This window comes from Takifugu rubripes, chromosome 13, assembly GCF_901000725.2.
Source record: "Takifugu rubripes chromosome 13, fTakRub1.2, whole genome shotgun sequence".
Classification (NCBI taxonomy): domain Eukaryota; kingdom Metazoa; phylum Chordata; class Actinopteri; order Tetraodontiformes; family Tetraodontidae; genus Takifugu; species Takifugu rubripes.
Genome location: NC_042297.1, coordinates 2969651 through 2988527, shown reverse-complemented (window position 1 = coordinate 2988527; position 18877 = coordinate 2969651). Strand labels below are relative to the sequence as shown.

Genomic DNA, 18877 nt, shown 5'->3' with positions numbered 1-18877 from the left:
CTTTTTGGGGTTTGCAATGGAATAATATTTGCTTTTTTTTTTTAATTCTTGGACGCCGTCTGAAGTGTGAAAGTGTGGAGACAGACAAATGGACTGGACGTGGACGGGTCCCACCAGGACAGCAGCCTCTCTGTCCACGTGTTCAGCCTAGAAGCTCATCAGAAACAAGAGAGCGGCAGTTTTCTCTGCACGTCTCCAACACTGTACAGTTAAACCAACATAACTGGCCCATATTTTATCACCTCAAGATTCATAAGATCCGTTGAGCGACTTTAAATTAAAATGCCAGATGTGCATGTGACACAAGCGGTGCTCGTGTGCATCACTTACTCCAACCTTGTTATTAGATTCTCCTCACATCAACTGTTTCACCATTTGTTGTATAGAAAAAGTGAAATGTGCCAGTGACCTGTAATACAACCCTGCTGTGTGTGTGTGTGTGTGTGTGTGTGTGTGTGTGTGTGTGTGTGTGTGTGTGAGTGTGCGTGTGTGTTTGATGTGACATGTTTCCCCCCAGCTGTACTATAAAACCTGTCTTGGTGTGAATCCACGTGTGTTTACAGCGTTAGCTTAAGGGGAACGTGCTCAGTCCGGCTTCATACTTATGGTAAACCTATTATCATAACAAGTGCCAGAGAAAGCCCATAAAACTATGGGATGTAATAAAGTTAATGAGCAAAACATCACAAGGGACACCTGGCACGTGCATCTGCGTGGATGCGAGGGGGACCGCAGCCTGAGCGAGCTGTGAAGATGGTCTCTGTCTCCAGCTGGAAATACAAACACTGGTGGTTTCAGCTGGTTCCTTTTCCCAGTTACATCCCAGTACATCCAGCTTGATCACTTGATCACCTCATGATCACTGCCAAGACGCGCCGTCTGATGTCATTAACCTTTTAGCAACCTTAAAACGATCACTTGACGCTGTCATTGTGTGGAACCACTTCCAGAAACACGCCGGTGTCTCGTGCCCTGTCTCGTAGACGCAAGCGGCGTTCCCATATGCTAACAAGTGTTTCACAGATGTGTACAGCTTTGGATCCCAGATCAGAGCAGGGTCCACCTCAGGTTGGGTGCGGTTCTGCTTCACCTGGTTCCAACTTTCACGCTTTAATCCGAGGAGAAAACGCTGCTCTGCTGGGCTCTCCACCGTCCTCAGGACTTAACCAACATGCTTTATGTCCAGCGCTCAGCTCAAACTGATCCCAGATAAGTCATGTGCCTCTTCTGTACAGACAGGCCCTGGCTTGTAGTGACCCAGACTCTGGAACTGCAAGAATCTGTGCTAAAGTTAGCCGCCACACAGCGGATCACTGTCCCAGCTGATCACTGCTTTATGTAATAATCATGTATTTGACAACTAACTCCTCTTTGAATTCCTTAAGGGGGACAGTCTCAGCTGTCCAGAGAACTGCATACTCCCTTTAACTCTAAAGAAATGACAGTTTAAACAGCAGGATAGCACCTATTTGTCATTTATTTATGGAACTATCTCTGTCCCCTTGAGCTATTTTTAGCAGAGCCCTGGTTCAGTGCTCAGACTCCAAAGTCAAAGAGATCTCCATCCACGTCACTGTCGCTGCGTCCGCTGATTCTTGTCCTGTGGACATCTGTCCTTCATTCAGAGGCGGCTGGACCGAGGTCTGACAGGTGTAGCCGGGCTCGCTCACCTCCAGCCGCACCTACGCTGAGTTGAGCTGCCAGAGAACAGCGGGGAGCCGCATTTGTGGGGCCACACGGCGAGACACGAGCCCGCGGCCGCTGGGCGACCGCAGATGCCGTCATGTTTTCCAGCAGCTGCAGTGAGACCACGGTTTTATCAGGCCGCCTGAAAACAGGCAGCGTTAAAAACGGCGTCGCTTGAAGCCCACGTAGAAACTCCAGGAGTGGAGGAGCGACATTAATTCAACAATCTCCACTCCAGAGTAACTCTAAAAGTAATTCTATTATGTTGTCAATGACTGCTTATATATGGTCTGAGGACTTCACTGTGATTGGGACACCGACAACAATGTTACAAATCTTTCCACTCCTCTTAAATGACAAAATGTCCGCTCTGGTGTTATATTTTGTTTTGCTAGTGCAGTTATTATTGCAGGTTTTGGGGTTTTGTTCTGGTCTCTGAGCAGGAAGATGTCCCACAAGTTCGCGTCCTGTTCATCTAAAACAGGGGTGGGCAAACATTTTGATTCGTGGGCCACAATGGGTTCTAACATTTGACAAAGGGGCCGGACCAGGAGCAGATGGATGGATGGAGTGCTTTGGTAACCTCACCTCATTGGAGAAAAAATACACATCTTGGGATATGGAGAAAACATGTGCTTTAATTTCAAATGAAAATGAAGAGAAGCATTACAACAAAATATCTGACTTTGGAATGAGTCTTAAAAGACTTAAAATCAAATGAATAAAATGTGCCTTTTTAAAAAAAATTAATAACCATTTCTATTTTAAAGCACTGAAAGTTCTGTTATCCTTCAGGATATCACCATCACTCTCCTCCTGACTGTCTTTTTTCTAGTTGGAAAACACCAGAATTGCAGTGAAAATTTAACATTAACAAGGTTTATTCATTTAATTTTTCAAGTTTGGCGGGCCGGATTAAAACGTTTAACGGGCTGCGTGTGGCCCTCGGGCCTTAGTTTGCCCATGCCTGATCTAAAACAATGTGATTGCTGAGAAAAAAAAAACATTTCCAGGGTGATTAAAGCAGGAATTTAACTGAATTCAATCCTCCATTTTCTGTGTGCAATAGTCATATAACACACACACACACACACACACACACACACACACACACACATTTTTGCATCTCTCCTGCAATTATTCCCCATTTCCATCCTTCTAACGGCAGAACCACTTCTCTGCCACCTTCATCTTCTGCTATCACTTGTGCTGTTCCATTGACACCAGTTTGCTCTCCCTCCGTTTGAACCTCCACGTCTGATCCTGCCCGGGGCCGTGAGGGTTCTTCAGATGGCCTCCTCAAAGTTAAGCTGTGCCGGCTCACTGATTCGCATGAAAAGGAAATGTGAAGAAAGAAAGTCAGGAAAAAGAGTGAGCAAAAGCCCTCAGAGCCAGGCCCCTGCTGACACTAGTTCTTTCAAATGGCTTTGACTTCAAATGCACATTTAAAGCAAATTAAAATCTAATGGTCTAGTATGTAAATGAAGTGGAACGTATCAGCTCCAGCGTCTGATGTTTGATTGGATAATCCAGAGATGTCTCTCTTTATTTCCCTTAGTTATAAAGTTGATTCTCATGTTTAAGACTCACGTTCTGATGTTTATAATTGGAGTCCAGCGTTCCCCCGGCCTGGCCTCAGAAGGCGTTCCAGGCTTCGTTTCATGTCATCCCGGAGCAGCTTCAGTCATCATGTACTATTATCTATTATCCACTCTTATGTAAATAGGTGGGTGTCTGCTGATGAAGGTGACGGAGCCCCTTCAACATCTGCTCCGAATCTTTGGAAGCAAAGATTCTGCCCATATCAGCCTCATTTGTAGCACTAAAATGTTCAAGTCTAAAAATCTACTTTTAATCTGCCTTTTAGTCCAGAGGAGAATGAGCAGACTGGTTTGAGATGATAGAAAGGCAACAGGAACTCTGGCCAGAAACTGGCTTAAACAACGTAGTATAGGTCCATCATTCCCTCTATCAAGGGTTCAGGCTGCTCATGCCGGTTTATTGGTGCGTGTGTGTGTGTGTGTGTGTGTGTGTGTGGGGGGGGGGGGGTGTATTTTCTTGTCCCACTTTGGGCCTCTTAGTACCAACTGAGCATCATTTAAGCACCACAGCCTCCCTGAGTGTTGTTGCTGACCATGTTTGTCCCTTCATGACCACAGTGGACCATCTTCTGATGGCTACTTCCTGCTGGATGATGTCACATCTCACACTGGTTTCTGGACCACGACAATGAGGTGACTCTCCTCCAGTGGCCTCCACCAGAGTCACCAGATCTGAGCAACCAGTTAGGGACCGGTGCCATCGTCATTTCAAAGAATATATGATTATAAGTTCTTGAGTTCTGAAAAGAATCAGTAGCAACAAATGGTAATCAAGCTTGAAAAGATCTGGAAAGATTTGGTTGAGAAGAGCCCAAGAGCTCGGAGGGATGTAAAAAATGACTTAAATAAGCTGAGTAAATCAGTGAATTCTAAAATAATCCAAACGACACGTCTCTAAAAAGTCATTTATTCAACAAGCAACTCTTCTTCAGAAGTCCAGCGAGAGCAAAACAGCGCCACACATGATTCCACATCATGACAAACGGAAATGTTTGACATTGACGGCGGGAGGTCGGATATATAATGACCAGAACCATCAGAACCGCCAGAACCGCCAGTGGATGTGCCAACAGTGCTCAGCAAAACAGAGAAACACTATCGCTGCCAAAAGTGCCTCATCAGGGATGTCCGCAGAGAAGGACCGTGTCACCTTGGATCATCAGTGAGGTATTTACACCCACACACACACCGACACACACACACACACACACATACACACACAGGACAGACGCCACTAGTGCATTAGTATGTCTGTCACCAAAGTGGTCATTATTAGAATAGTTGCTGCTGATACAGACCTTCATTTAAAGTAAGCTAATAGCTCACTGTCGCCTGCACACACCCACCGCCGCACATACACACACACTGAAACACACCCGCTCATCCACAAAGGCACACAGACGGCACACACGGATAATTATACATTCCAGGGACACATTGTCTCAGGATGGCGAGTGTCCATCCCTGTCTGTCTCCATCAGCAACGGCTCCTCCTGATACCTGGGGACATGAACGCCAAAATAAAAGACCACCAATGAAATGTCTGTTTTTTCTTCTTCAGTGTTTAAACACGTAGCGTAAAAGAGAATAAAAGAATATGAGTGGAGTGGAGCCATAATTCCTGGGCTACCTCGTACAGCAACTTTCTGTTTCCAACATCTGGCAGGAGTCTTCATCACCACATCTTCTCCCGCTCCTCCTTTATCCCTAAGAACTATCCCAGCTTCTTCTTCTTCTTTCCAGACTTTGGTTTGATTGGGGATGAGCCAGTCGGGGGTCCTGCTCACTCTTGGCCTGCAGGCTGATGTCAGCCATGCAATATCCAGGAGGAGGTCCATGGTTATTCCCCTTATTTATTACACCTCAAGGAAACGTGGCCAGCTGGTTTTAAGTGGGCTTCTGGGGCTGTTCTTCACACTCTCTGTGGGTGTTTAGAGGGTGTGTGAGCATCTGATCGATGGTGAACTTTAAACATAGGGGAAATTGTTGAAGTTGAAGGCTTAAGTGGTCGTGTAGGTGGTCATCGGCTTCACTGATTCCTGACACACTTATGCACAACTCGGTTATGTTATTGGCCATTAAAGCACAGAACCTCTCAGAAACTCTGCACATGTATACAGAAGCCAAAACAGGATCTGACATCAGACCCTTTCCTTTAATCTCGTGTGAAGATCTTTTCACAATCAGCCTGCTCAAATGCGATGAAAACTAAAGGGATGGCTGTCTAGGTTTAGGAGTGATGTCATCCATGCCGTGCTAAATGCAGGCTCCTGCAGGCAGTGAGCAGCGTGGAATGAATCATGCTGGAGTCAAACCGAGTCCTCCAGGGCTAAGGAGGGTCAATTAGGGCCATGGCACAGGATGAGGAGCCAAAGAGGGCTGCGTTGGCTTCACTAAAGACCCGTAAAGTCAAGAGAAATCCTGACCGGCAGCTTCACCGAACAGCGTATGACATTTTCTGCATTTTAATCTGAGCAGGTTTCCAGTACAGGAGTACCGGTGGTTTATTCTCCCGCTTTTGTTCAAACCTGGAGACGAGAATTCAGCTCACGCACTCGGAATTCTCACTGATGTAGGCTGAGAATTTTACACTCTGGGGCTTTAACTGGGCGAGGTTCTTGGAAACAGTTCAATTGCCTCCTGATTGCCCCGTCAGTATTGTTGCTGTATAAATAGTGTATTTTTGTGTGTGTTTCTGTGCCCGTCCTCTCCTCTCCTCTCCTCTCCTCTCCTCTCCTCTCCTCTCCTCTCCTCTCCTCTCCTCTCCTCTCCTCTCCTCTCCTCTCCTCTCTCCTCTCCTCTCCTACCTATTCTCTCCTCTCCTCTCCTCTCCCTCCTCTCCTCTCCTCTCCTCTCCTCTCCTCTCCTCTCCTCTCCTCTCCTCTCCTCTCCTCTCCTCTCCTCTCCTCTCCTCCCCCATCAGCAGGAGGGTCCCCCTACATGAGCCTGGTCCTGCTCAAGGTTTCTTCCTGTTAAAGGGGAGTTTTTCCTGCCACTGTTGCTTGTCTGGGGTCAGGCCCTGGGATTCTGGAAATATATTCATATACTATATAAATAAAGATTGATTTGATTTGATTTGATTGGAGATTGATACCACAAATTCCTCAGCATGAACAGATGTTGGGCTGGATGACAGCGACAGCGATATTTGTGCAGTGTTGGAGTGAAGATATCATCGTGCCAGTGAGCTAAGCTGAGCTTCTGTGAGAGAACCTTCCAAGGTGATGACTAAGAGTCCAAAGTTTCCGCTCATCTCCTGGAAAACAGCCCAGAAAGCTCTTTAAATGTAGGTGGCTAAAAGGACACAAGGACAGAAGTACCCACAAAGGGTACTTCTCCAGGGTTGTGTGTGGTCAACACACCTGCTCGAATTGATACGACATTGACGCTGTTGAGGAGAAAGTGGATTATGACTACTTCAAAACTACTCTGGCTGAATTCAACAGAGAGAAACCAGGAATCCGGGTCAGGTCTTGGGTGTCTTATCAGTCCTTAAAGCAGCAGGAGCCCCCCCTTCCCCCCATATGTGCCTGGATCCGCTCAGGGTTTCTTCCTGTTAAAGGGAAGTTTTGTTCCTGCCACTGTTACTTGCTGGGGGTCGGGTCCTGGAGTTCTGTAATGAATTGAATTGAATTGATAGATGGTGTCTGATGTCACCTGGAAGCATCTTTGCAGTCCAAGTGTTCCTATTAAATCAATCGAGTTCTGAATGTTCCTGGTTCTGCCTTAAAAAAAGGTGAGTTGTTTCAGGAATTGTGTGGATTTGCAATTGTCATGAAATTTGAAGTCCAAATGATGTGTGTTCCATGTTTATTGTCGTTGCAGGTCTTAAAATCACCCATCAGTAAACTTTGTTTTGCTTCATTCAAGAAAAGTGACCTTGAGGAAGCAGCTTGGAGATACTGCTCCATCTCCGTGGCTCATTTTCATTCTTATTCATTCATCCTGCATCTCTGTATTTATGGGCCTTTTCCTGTCCACTACCACCCCCCCCCCCCCCACCCCCACCCACCCCCACCCCCCACCCCCCCCACACACACACACACACAGGTTCCACAAAGGAGATAAGAACACTAATGTGATTTGGGGTGGGGGTGGGGTTTAATTTAATAGAAATTCCATTAGGCTAATGGAACTGTAGACTGTCCACCCAGACTCCTACACACACACACACACACACACACACACACACTCTCACACACACACACGCAGCGTACTCCACTGCTGATATTGTACAGCTTGAGAATGGGAAGCAATTAGCATTCAGAACTGAGCCGCCATATTAAATGAACGTCCCTAAAGATGGGACATGGAAGGTTAACAGAGGAGGACGGAGCAGCGCGTGCCTGTGCTGGTGAAGAAGGAGAATTGTGGATGGGTCTTCAAAGTCAAACGAATTGGCCCCCAAAATAAGGAGGAGAAGGCATTAGATAAAGCATCTGACGTGACCATCAGACAGTGTCCAGGCTCCAGGGTTCAGCCTGGCCGAGAAACAAAATGGATGCCAGCTGTGCGCACCATTGGTGGTGCACAAGAAGAGTGTGTTTTCCTCGCAGCAACCCCCCCCCCCCCCCCCCCCCCCCCCACACACACACACACACACTGGCGAAGTCTCATTCATATTCAGGTGTGTCAGCTGATTTATTTGCACTGACTATTCCAAGTGTGGAAATTTTGGACAAGTGACAACTAGTACGAAGAGGACGTCCATGAGCTCTCCAGTTTGAATCCCGCTTGTTTGTCCTCTGCTGCCTCTTTCATTTTCGGCACTTAATGTCCCAATTCCTCTCAAAACAGAGGGATAAAGTGTCCCAAAAAAACAGCAGACATCCTGGCATGTGGCCATTTGAGCCATTGATCAAGCTTTAAGTGGCAGTCCATCAAAGGGAATCTGTCTGGCTGTTATTAAGGTGTAATAAGATATTGTCTTATGCAACAAGATCAATTGATGTTCCTTTTAATGTCGTCAATGAATGTATCCAGGGCAAAAATGGAAATTGACTGGATTCTCTAAGGGATTTTTACGTAAAGCTAAAAACTCAAGAAAAAACTAAAGTAAACACTAGAAAGGTGCAGGTCAAAAGGTAAAGACGGCGGTAAAAAAGTCATTAGTGTGCGTGTGGAAAGCAGACACAACAGGTGTCAGCCTGAGCGTGCTCACTGGTCCGGACGCTGCATAAAGGGGCGCACAAACATGCTGTAAACTCGGCATATTGTTGCTCCGTCTGGGGAGGCAACGTGCACTCAGACGTCCTGCCCGCTAATACAATTTTACTGGAGGAAACAAGGGAGGAGAGGCAGTCGGTGTCTGCGCTCGCTCTTCATCCATTTCCCCGTCGGTCTCTTCTAATTCTGGCTTGATGGGATTATTGCTCGACTTGTTGCCTTGATTCCAGATGGATTATTGTTGACATTGCTTGTAATTACAGTGACTGGAGTCTTTCTGCACTGGCGTGGATTTTCGGATCATCTTGTCAGCTCAAACACTGTATGAGGCATTGGCCCACTCACTCACACTCACACACACACACACACACACACACACACACACACACACACACACACCCTCCAGGCTCCGCTGCTTCACTGCTCCACCTCTGGGTGACAACTGACACTTAAAAAAAATTCAGAAATAATATCTGCAGCCAAATGTCCCTCCGGTAGCGAGCCGCCACTCACAGAACAGATCAAATTCTGTTGTATGTTTGGGAATCATAAGGAGGCCTTTTTGCTTTAGTCTCATCAGATATTTGTGATCTGGAAGCTCAGTGGTAACTGGCCACCTGGGCGCCGAAGCTGTACTGGATTCCTGATTGGTAGATCAGCAGAGGGGCGGGGCTACAGACCAAAACACACCAATGTTAGCTTGCATTAGATACGAGCCCTCCTGTTTAAGTGTCTTTCCTGTGTTTGTGGTACCTGCCCACACGTCACCAGTCTTTCTGACCTGCTTTAGCTTGCTGCTCCTCCGCCACCACCCACTTCAACCTGTGATCAGCTAATTACAGGACCGATATCTTGCAAAAATCATGTCCCATTACTTCCAGGAAACCCGTGATGCTGCAGGGTGGAGGCAGAGCCGATGGCTGAGGACGGCCTTCGACCGGCCCTTGGGGCTCTTCGTCTTCCCGGTGTCCCTTCTGCCTCCAGTGGCTCAGGGTGTTCCTTGTCCTTTAGGGTACAGGTGATGCTGTGTCACACCTGTGCTCTCCAAGCTGCCACTGCTCAGCCATCAGAGGGGGTCCAAACCCGGCACACAACCTGTTCAAGTGGGTAGACTCAGGATGCAAAATGAGCATCAAAACCCACAGGGCCCGTTTCCACGGCAGCTTCTCCCCAGCCACCAGTGGAGGAGTGGAAACAATCAGCTCTCCCTCAAGATGTGCATTATTTATGATGGGCAGCACTCAGTAGCGATTAGCCACTTTGCTATTTATTCTTACATACATTTACTTATTTCTTTACAGTGTACCACTGCAGCTTGCAGCATTGACACTTTTGTAGACATTTTAGCGCTGTTTTGGTGATTATATCAAGCATCTGTTTGGTCTTTCATTTCCTTTAGCGTGACTTTGTGAGAGCAAAACAATTCCGACGTTCCTGTGCTGTGGTTTACTCGTGAAAATAGCAATAAATGCTATCGTGTTCTATTCATCCATCATTTGCTCAGTTCTACTTTCATGTTTTCTTTTATATTTGTTAATGGATGCTGCTGTTTTAATTATGATATTATATTTAACCTTATTTATTGATGGGAAGTTTGGATTTTTCTTAATCAGTCCATCTGTCTACTGAACAATACTCCTGTCATTTCGGGAAAAGACATTAAAAAAAGGAGAGAGATCCAAGACGAAAAGAGAATGAAACATTTTCATTCTCAGCAGCTCACTGAGGAATATTCCAGGTTTGCATCGTCAGCGGTAAGACAGGAAGTAGGAAGTGGGGAGAGGAAGTGCAGACGGGCTGATGACAATGCCGCCACATCCGATTAGCATGCGGCGCACAGCACCAGTGGCTGGTGGAAGTCCATCCATTCACCGTCTGCCCTGTTCAGCAGATGAATGCAATCACACAAACACCTCAGGTTTCAGGGAAATTAGTACACAACCTATTTCCATCCACTCCTCAGGAGTTAATGAGTCTTTTTTGTGCTTTTCTTAAATCATTATATGCATAAACGTCCAAAATAATGGAACCAGTAATACAAAGAACATAGGAAAATGAATATTATGTCATGTTTCTTCTGACCAGCCCGACCTGTGAGACTGACAACCTGTAGAAAAGGGGTTCCAAGGCGTCTACAGTCACCATATTACCATAAATCCACTTCAGGAGTCGTGACTGTCATCGTGTGCGTAGGAGAACGTCTGTCAAAGATCCATTATTGAATCGTGATTTCAGGTGCAGCGACCTGGCAGACGTCACCAGCCTGTAACCTTTCACACTCGGAGGCAGAAACAGGCGGCTGAGCTCTTGTTCTCATATTTAATCGGAGCGGCAACATTTTCCGGCTGTGTTTTCGCCTTGTGCAAGTGTGGCTGAAGGGTAATGGAGGCGTGATTGCTTCTTCTAATTTATTAAAGAGGAAGCTGTTAGTGGGGGTGTGAGCTGCTGCTTCTGCTGCTGCCGCTTCAGTAAGTCAGCTAATTGGTCAGGGGAAGCATGTTCTGCACCTCTTTACATGGTCAGAGCTGCAGCAGCCACAAAAAAGGTGATTTTAAACCGTGTTTTGCTAAAATAAGCTAATTTATTAGCACTAAATAGAAGCAGCTCCTCATATCCACTGAAGTGAGAACACTTGGGGTCTGTTGGTACCAGTAAGGAGAACATCTCCCGTCCATCAGACTCCATGAAAGGGTGTTTCTAATGGCACCGAGAGAGTCATGCTAGCAACCCGGTCTGGGCGGAGTGATACGGTATCCCCCTGTGCTGTGAGGAGGTTCAGCTCGGCGCACCAGAGTTCTCAGACAAACCCGCAGCAGGACATCCCATCCCATCCAGGACCACAGAGCAGCCACCGCAAACATCTCACGCTTTTATGGCGAGCGGAAGAGGGAAGCTTTTACCTCAACGACACCCTATCATCTCGCGTCACATCTGAGGTCAGCTAGTGCTGTTATAATGTAATACAGAAGTAAGAAAACCAGCACGTCCAGTATTGCGTCACCCTTCTTGCCTTTAGGCACATTAATCTTCACTAATCAGCCCCGGGCGTCACAGCCTGATTTATAATCTGCCAATCAGTCTGTTCCAGCTCAGGGGGCCACGGCGGAACTGCGGAGGAGCCACGATCCGAACCTGTGAAACACACGTGATTAAATGAGGCTCCAAAAGTGGCGTTAACATGAGATGCAGCCTCTGGTTCGGCGGGTTGTTATTTCCACCGCATCTACTGTGGCTTCGCTGCGTCGGCTGTCAATCCTTATTAATCCCGGTAATTCCTCCCTAATCCTGCCTTTAATTAAACTGTGATTTACAAATAGTGAAGTCGGAAATTCGGGCAGAACTTTTGACAGCTTATTCTCGGCCCGTTTCAATGTGTCAGGAAGAAAAGAGGCTGTTTCTCTCACGGGGGGAACGGAAGTGCGATAAAAGTGTCGTCAGTGGGCTGCGACATCATTAATATACCCCCTTTAATGAGATTCTGTGTCAGAATCTTTGATTGTTATCTTTTAAATAATAAGGTCGGCTTATTTCACAAGTGTATTATCTACCAGCGAAGCAGACTGGGGGTCAAAGGTCAGAGAAATAGAACAACACCAAGAAAGAAGTTCGTCAAACTTAGCAAAATGGCCGCCGTTGTGTTATTATTGCGATGCACTTAATTATTGCTTCGGTAATATTTAAATATGGGATTCTGCTACTGCAAGAGTACCCAAAAGATGATTAGACTCATTAACGAGGTTTCTCAGACGCTACATCACTGAAGTATTGATCAGTGAGCATCTGCAGGCAGAGGTCACTCATTCATTTCAAGCAACACGTTGCAACACACACACACACACACACACACACACACACTGCGGTGGTTTAAATTGCTCCTCCGTGCATCCAAACGCGCCGACAGCATTATGAGTTATTGGCATTATTAGTGCTGGTGTGGAACATCTGAACATCAGCCTTTTCTCCTTGGTGCCTACGGAGGCTTGATGCAGTCTGCTGACAAATCACCCTCACTCCCTCCTTCCTCTTCCTCTCACTCACAAGCCTCATCCCCCCCCCCCAAATCTGAAATTTAAAACTAATGTAGCCTGTAGGAATATCAAACCCTGTTTGTCTGAAGAGTGGCACAGATTTCTATGACTGTTCTGTCTTTCAATTCACGAAGGTTCTTTGATTCCTGCAGCATAAACTTGTTTTTTTCTACTAGCAGCTTTTCACGGTGCCTTAGAAAGTTTGGGTCGTTTAGTTTGAAGTGCAATTCAACTAAACAGAGCTCCATTGGGTGCAGCCTGATGTGATGGGATGTCAGTTAGTCTTGTGAGAGGTTTGGGTTGTCTCGTTCTCCAGCCAGACATTAGCAGGCTTCTGCTGCCCTCTTGTGGCCAATTGTAGGATTACAACAACCGCACAAAAACAGCGGTGTGGATGGATGTAAACTTACATTGTGTTTATAACACATATAGTAACGCGTACAACTGTACATTTTCACACCCTTTTCATGATTTTCTATAATGTTTGATGTTGTTTGGCTGAATGCAAATGTTGAATAAATGGATAAAAAGTATTCTCTCTTCAGCTCACACACCCCAAGAATGATAAAGCACAATTTTAGTCATTTTTGAAAATGTATCAAATAAGAGGTTTCTTTAAAAAAACACAAACTTGTTCCATTGTCTGAAGCACTCAGTGTTTGCCAGAGCTACCCATCACCATCTCTAAACACCCAAATGTTACGGCAGAGTGGCAGGAACTTGAAAACCTGCCAAGTCTTGCGGTCTTGAGCGTAAATTGAGGTTTTTTTTTTTTTTTATAACCTGCATTACCAAAATGGGGGAAAATGACTTGTTTTATTTTGAAGCATAATTTGCCTGCACAAAAACAGGCTAAGAGGTGGGGTGAGTGGGGCAGAAGCAGCAAAAAGCACTTTCTGAAAAGGAATTTTAATATTGTCTATTTGAGGTTTGAATGCTTCCAAATGTTTAAGCGAAAAACTTTAAAAGCAGCAGCAGCCAGCAGTTCCGAAACAGGCGTCACCACCAGGCAACTAGCTTATTATTATTATTACTAGCTTATCATTTGTTAAATTTGTTATATTTTTGGATCCAATAAAATGTGTACATGAGTTTTCCATCCTCAGCATCACGTACCAAACCCTGATGGTCCCTGAAAATGAACGTCCCCTGAAGAAAATCAGCTAAAATACGATTTGCATTTATGTGGGTAACAGTTAGCAGCCGGCCCAGCACGGTACAAAATGTTGACTTTTGTTTATTTCTGTAAAAATAAAAAAGTTTGTGAGGTATAAATCCATGATGTCCAACTGTCCCACAGCAGGAAACCAGCCGATATAACTGGTTTCAATTTATGAATTTATATAAAGACATTTCTGGACTAGGAAGGTGTTGAATGTTGACAATACACACACACACACACACACTGATTATCCTGATGCTCTCAGCCCTCACACACCATCGCTCCTCTCTAAATCTAAAAGATCCCGGGGAATCAGCCGGTGCGGCACGGCGTCGGTGTAGCGCTTCCAGTCTTTGCCGTATTGCTGCTGCAGCGGTGCTCGTCGCGTACGCAGCGGTGGACCAGCAGGATGGTCATGTAGATGATGTAGAAGTACGGGAGGAGGTGTCCGAAGCCACAGGCGGCGCAGTAGGCCAGCGATCCCATCAGGTCGCCCGTGTAGTTGAAGTGGCGCGCCACTCCCCAGAAACCTGAGGTCAGCAGCTTACTGCGGTGGACCTCGCCGTCACCGGAGCGGTACGAGCACTCGATAAAGGTGGGTTTGCGGCCCCAGATGGTGCAGGAGCCGTTGCTGCGCCGGAACAGGTCCTTCTGGTGGTTGGTGGACCGGAAGATGTAATATCCCACCAGGCCGAGCAGGAGCACAGCCAGAGCGTGAAGGTTGGACAGCTGGACCGGGTGGTAGACCAGGTACAGACCCTGACGACACAAAATACAACCCTTCTGCTCAACTGTGATGCAAAAACGGACTGTTGAGGCTAATTCTCCTGTGGAGTTCCCACACTCATTAAGACGGTGCTGTTGTGCTCAATGTTCTGCTTCCCCGCAGGTTTTTTTGTACCATATTTTCCGAACGATAAGTTTTTCATAGTTTGTCAGGGGGTGTGACTTGTACTCCGGAGCGACTTATATGTTAAATAAATACATTATTACAGAATTTCACATGTTCGTTATTTTCACGCTGATAACCACAAGAGGGCGCTCTAGGCGTGTGTACCCGAGGAACGAGTTCCTTTCGCGACGCAGAAGAAGAAGCGGTGCTTCGTCTATGAGTTAGACTTGATTGTTTGGTAAACTTGCTCGGATGTTCTTTATGCTATAGTTATCTGAATAACTGTTAATATGTTACGTTAATAAGCAGACACGTACTCAGTTCGTTGTGGGTCATGTAGCTGAATTTGTTACGTTAGCATACCGTAACGCTATTGCTAATCCATGCTAATGGATTGCTAATAGCCTTTCAAGATTAAATGTATGTTCTTGATCTTGGATTTATCAATAAATTTTCCCCCAAAATGCGATTTATATATCTATTTTTCTTCTTTATTATGCATTTTTTGGCTAGTGCGACTTAAACTCCGGAGCGACATATAGTCCAGAAAATACGGTACTTGATTTGTCTCTAACAGGAGTTTTACCTGTAATGTGTAGAGGTAGGGCAGCCACACACAGTCCCCCCAGCCCAGATACCATCCAAAGTGGTCGTGGCAGATGTCGATGGTCTTCAGGTACCACGCCTCGTTCCAGAAGAAGTCCAGCACATAAATGGCCTCCATGGAAGCACAAAGCGCAGTTTTGTGGTTAGTTCGAGGACCGAAGGTGTCGTCTGGCATTATTTTGGGCGGGGGATTAATCTTTACAGGGGTGATCAAAATGGATCTATCGTCGTAGAAGGATTCTGTAGAGGGAAATTACTCTTCATTACACACAAGATGCATGCAGTAAATACAAACACACAATTACTGCAAGACAGTTATGTGTTGATCTGTGTTATGATCACCCCCCAGGCTCTGTTTATTCCTCCGGTGCTGCTGCAGAAACTCTGCAACACAAGTCTCACGGCCCTGAATGCAATCAGTGAGGAGAATAAGCTGCCCTCAACAGGAGGGTGCAGTGCCCTGCTCAAAGGCACCTCAGAAGTGTTCCAAAAATGGGCCCTCGGGTCTGGCTCCATAACTACTCCCCTTAGTTCGGACTTGACTCAGATCCCCTGCATCCCTACAGACTGAGCTTCTGCCGTCCTTCAAAAGGGTCTTAAGGCACTGCTGGGACTCGAACCCAGGATCTCCTGTTTACTAGACAGGCACTTTAACCAGCTAAGCCACAGCACCACAGAAACAACCCCCTGGGGACTCAATCATGAACTGATAAAACAATAATAGATAATATTCAGATCATCTGATCTGAAGATGCTGCTGCGTAAAGTCTGTAACGCCATAACAGAAGAACCCCCGGCGCCAAACAAACTGATGTCGGAACAACAGTTTTGGGCGGCCGAGAACAAACCAGGGGGGGTTATTGGATTATATATTTCTTATATAATAAAGGTGGCCTACAGGTCTGAACCTGTCACAGTGAGGTTATAAAAGCTCTCTCTTCACTGGGAGCACGAGCTAGATCCCATGTCCTCGCAAATATCCTTAAACTCTGAACGAACCGGGAGAGTTTAACTCCAGCGTGTTGATTCGTTACCTGCAGCACGTTGACGAGGATCATGGAGTTTGTGACGTGCCCGTAGAGCTCCTGCTGCTTGGCCATGTAGGACAGGTTGATGAGCGTCCAGGCCACGATGCCGGGGCGACCGTTGAAGAACAGCTTGAAGTCAAACCACTTGCCGACGCGGGGGTTGAATTCGATGCCCATCATAAAGTCATAGACGAAGTTCCCCGTGAATTTGCTGCAGCAACAAATGAGAGAAAACCCCTCAGGATGAAGCGAGACGTGCTGAGCTAGCCACGTTTAGCGACGGCTAGCATCTTCAGCACCACTCACCAGTCTTCGGAGTTCGTGGGGAACAGGTAAGCCTTGGTGAACGCAAAGGTGGACACAGCGTAGCCCAGAATGTTGGCGCACCACATGAGGGGGATCCAGTTGTCGAAGATGATGGTGGGAGAAAACCAGCGGAAATGGTGGGCGTTGGCGAACCACAGCGCATGAGTGATGAGCCAGCACTGCAAGCCGTTAATCTTGTACTTGTTAATTAGCCCTGCAGGAACGAACGAAGAGGAAAAACAAAGCTTGCCTCCTCGCCGCGGTTTGATGTGTTATTCAAATGAGGGGTTGACGTGAGTCCTAATTACCAGCAGGAGTTCGCGCTCCGTCCTGCACTCCCCCGACATACCCGGGGATCACCTTGTGAGTGACGTCAGGGACGCACATGTACAGGAACACCTGAAGGAACAAACCAGCTGTGACTGGCGCTTGTTCGCCCCCCGCGCTCCGACACGCGGCCTTACCTGGAAGGCCACCCAGACGGAGTAGATCTTGGCAGCTGACCAGGAGAAGGAGGCCGTGCGCTCCCAGATGGACAGCAGGCTGGCGTCTCCGCGGAGCAGCTGCAGCAGCGGCTGGCTGAGGGAGCACTGGTGCTGGTCGCACGCCATCACAAAGTAAAAGACGATGAAAGGCGCAAAGCAAAGGAGGCCCAGCACCGAGATCAGGGAGAACCAGTCCACCTCCCTGGGCGTCATAGACAGACAAAGGGAGAGTTTCCCCACTGGCGACTGCTAATGCCTAATGATGGGTTTGTGTCTTGTCTGGAAACCAAACTGAAATTCTAATCCTATAATAACACAAACACTCACCACGCTCTGCCCCACTGGGCCGGCGGCTCCGTTCGCTCTGATGTCTCCTTGTTGCCTCTCTGCTGGACGTTCCGCCTGGTCGCCTCCATCGCTGCTGGACCTGGGATTTCGGATAAATGGTCAGACGTAGGAGACTTTGGTTCAGAGAAATGATGCGTTGGCATGCCGAACTTTGGGTACAATCAAAGCTCCCTCCGGACTGTGCGCCGTGTGACAACAGCTACAACACGCGCGTTATTCTCCCTTATTTTCAGCTGTAGCTCCGTCTGAGGCGGGCCGGGCTGGGAGGGTTTCTGGTTCAAATCCCAGTGGCGACCCAAAAAGAATGTAGGTATTCCTATAGTATAGCTGCTCCTTATGAAACATGGGATTTACTACCCGGAATTGCGCTGACTTGGCTGCAAAAGGTGACCCGAGGGGTCGGGGTGCTGAGCACACCCGAGGCCTCGAGCTCTCCTGCTCAGCATATCAGATAAATAAAACTGAACATCTCAGCTATACTGATACTGATATCTTTTAAAATGGATTCTTACACCTTGAAATCATTTCCTGATAGCTTGTGTGTCGTCCCACGAGAGCGTTTATGGCACCAGATAATGAGTGATTGGGGAATACAAGTGCCTGTCCTTGGAGAGGTGATAGTAGAGCCTCAGGTGGAGGCCGGTTAGGTAAACTTACATGTGCACGCGTGCTCATGCCAACAGGCACACAGGCGTGCACGCACATGCATTTATAGTTAATAACCTGATGTTAATTTTAGGGGGACAGTCTGCAGCCATGCGTTGGTTTCTCCCATGTCTGCACTAAATGGAGGATCCCATATCCAAACGTAACCGTTTTCTGCTTATTACTGCTATTAACCCGAAGCAGAAGGTAATAATTAAAGGGATGTGTTTGTGAATTAGCCTGTGATGAAGCCGGTGCCTCGGCAGCCGTGACACCCCCCCCCCCCCCAACCCCCCCCCAACGCACGGCGCTGCGCTCCTCCGCGTTTTTACAATCGCTGGGGGGGAAGTTGCATAACGTCTCAATAATCCAACTGTTGTCTTAGTTGACATAAATACTAAGTCAATTTGTCGACAAATCTGGTTGTGTTGTGCCTTTATCCATCCCCTAATGACGATAAACCCGGTAGACAAAATAACGGAACCCTACAATGCCTCACAGAACCCATATAACCACAATAAAAACAAACAAACAAACAAACCAAAACATTTATGCATTAAAGTGAGGAATACTGCAGTGTGACGATAAAACATCTTACTCACCGGGAGCTAAATGGACCTAAGGTTCGAGGGCTGGGGACGGGTTCGTGTTGGCAGCAGCTGGGCTCACAGGTCAACACATAACCGCTGGACACAGCCCTCAGGAGCTCCACAAACCACGCCCCAAAACCCGGGCATGACCAATGGCATCTAAGCAGGGGCGGGGGCTGGCAAATAACGACGACTCTGATTGGACAATACTGACTAGAACCACCACCGGCTGATGAGCTCGCTACTGGGTTGAATGGCGGAACCAGTGTCGGGGAAGTGGGAAGGATGAGCTGCTACTGGTATCTTATGCATCAGTATGTGACACATGCGATGC

The 18877-nt window shown here is 47.0% G+C and overlaps 1 protein-coding gene and 1 non-coding gene across 2 annotated transcripts; both read right to left on the bottom strand.

Annotated features, from left to right (window-relative positions):
- Positions 1–13645: 13645 nt before the first annotated feature.
- On the bottom strand, positions 13646–18662 carry LOC115251974 (7-dehydrocholesterol reductase-like). The gene is given in 9 exon segments (XM_029846027.1): positions 13646–14009; positions 14012–14402; positions 15122–15253; positions 16176–16380; positions 16476–16689; positions 16784–16874; positions 16940–17162; positions 17288–17387; positions 18556–18662. Coding segments are annotated over 8 exon segments (1443 nt in total). The 5' UTR covers positions 17377–17387; positions 18556–18662; the 3' UTR covers positions 13646–13911.
- trnat-agu (transfer RNA threonine (anticodon AGU)) lies at positions 15741–15814 on the bottom strand. Its single transcript has one exon. It is a non-coding gene; the product is annotated as a tRNA-Thr (tRNA).
- Positions 18663–18877: the final 215 nt, after the last annotated feature.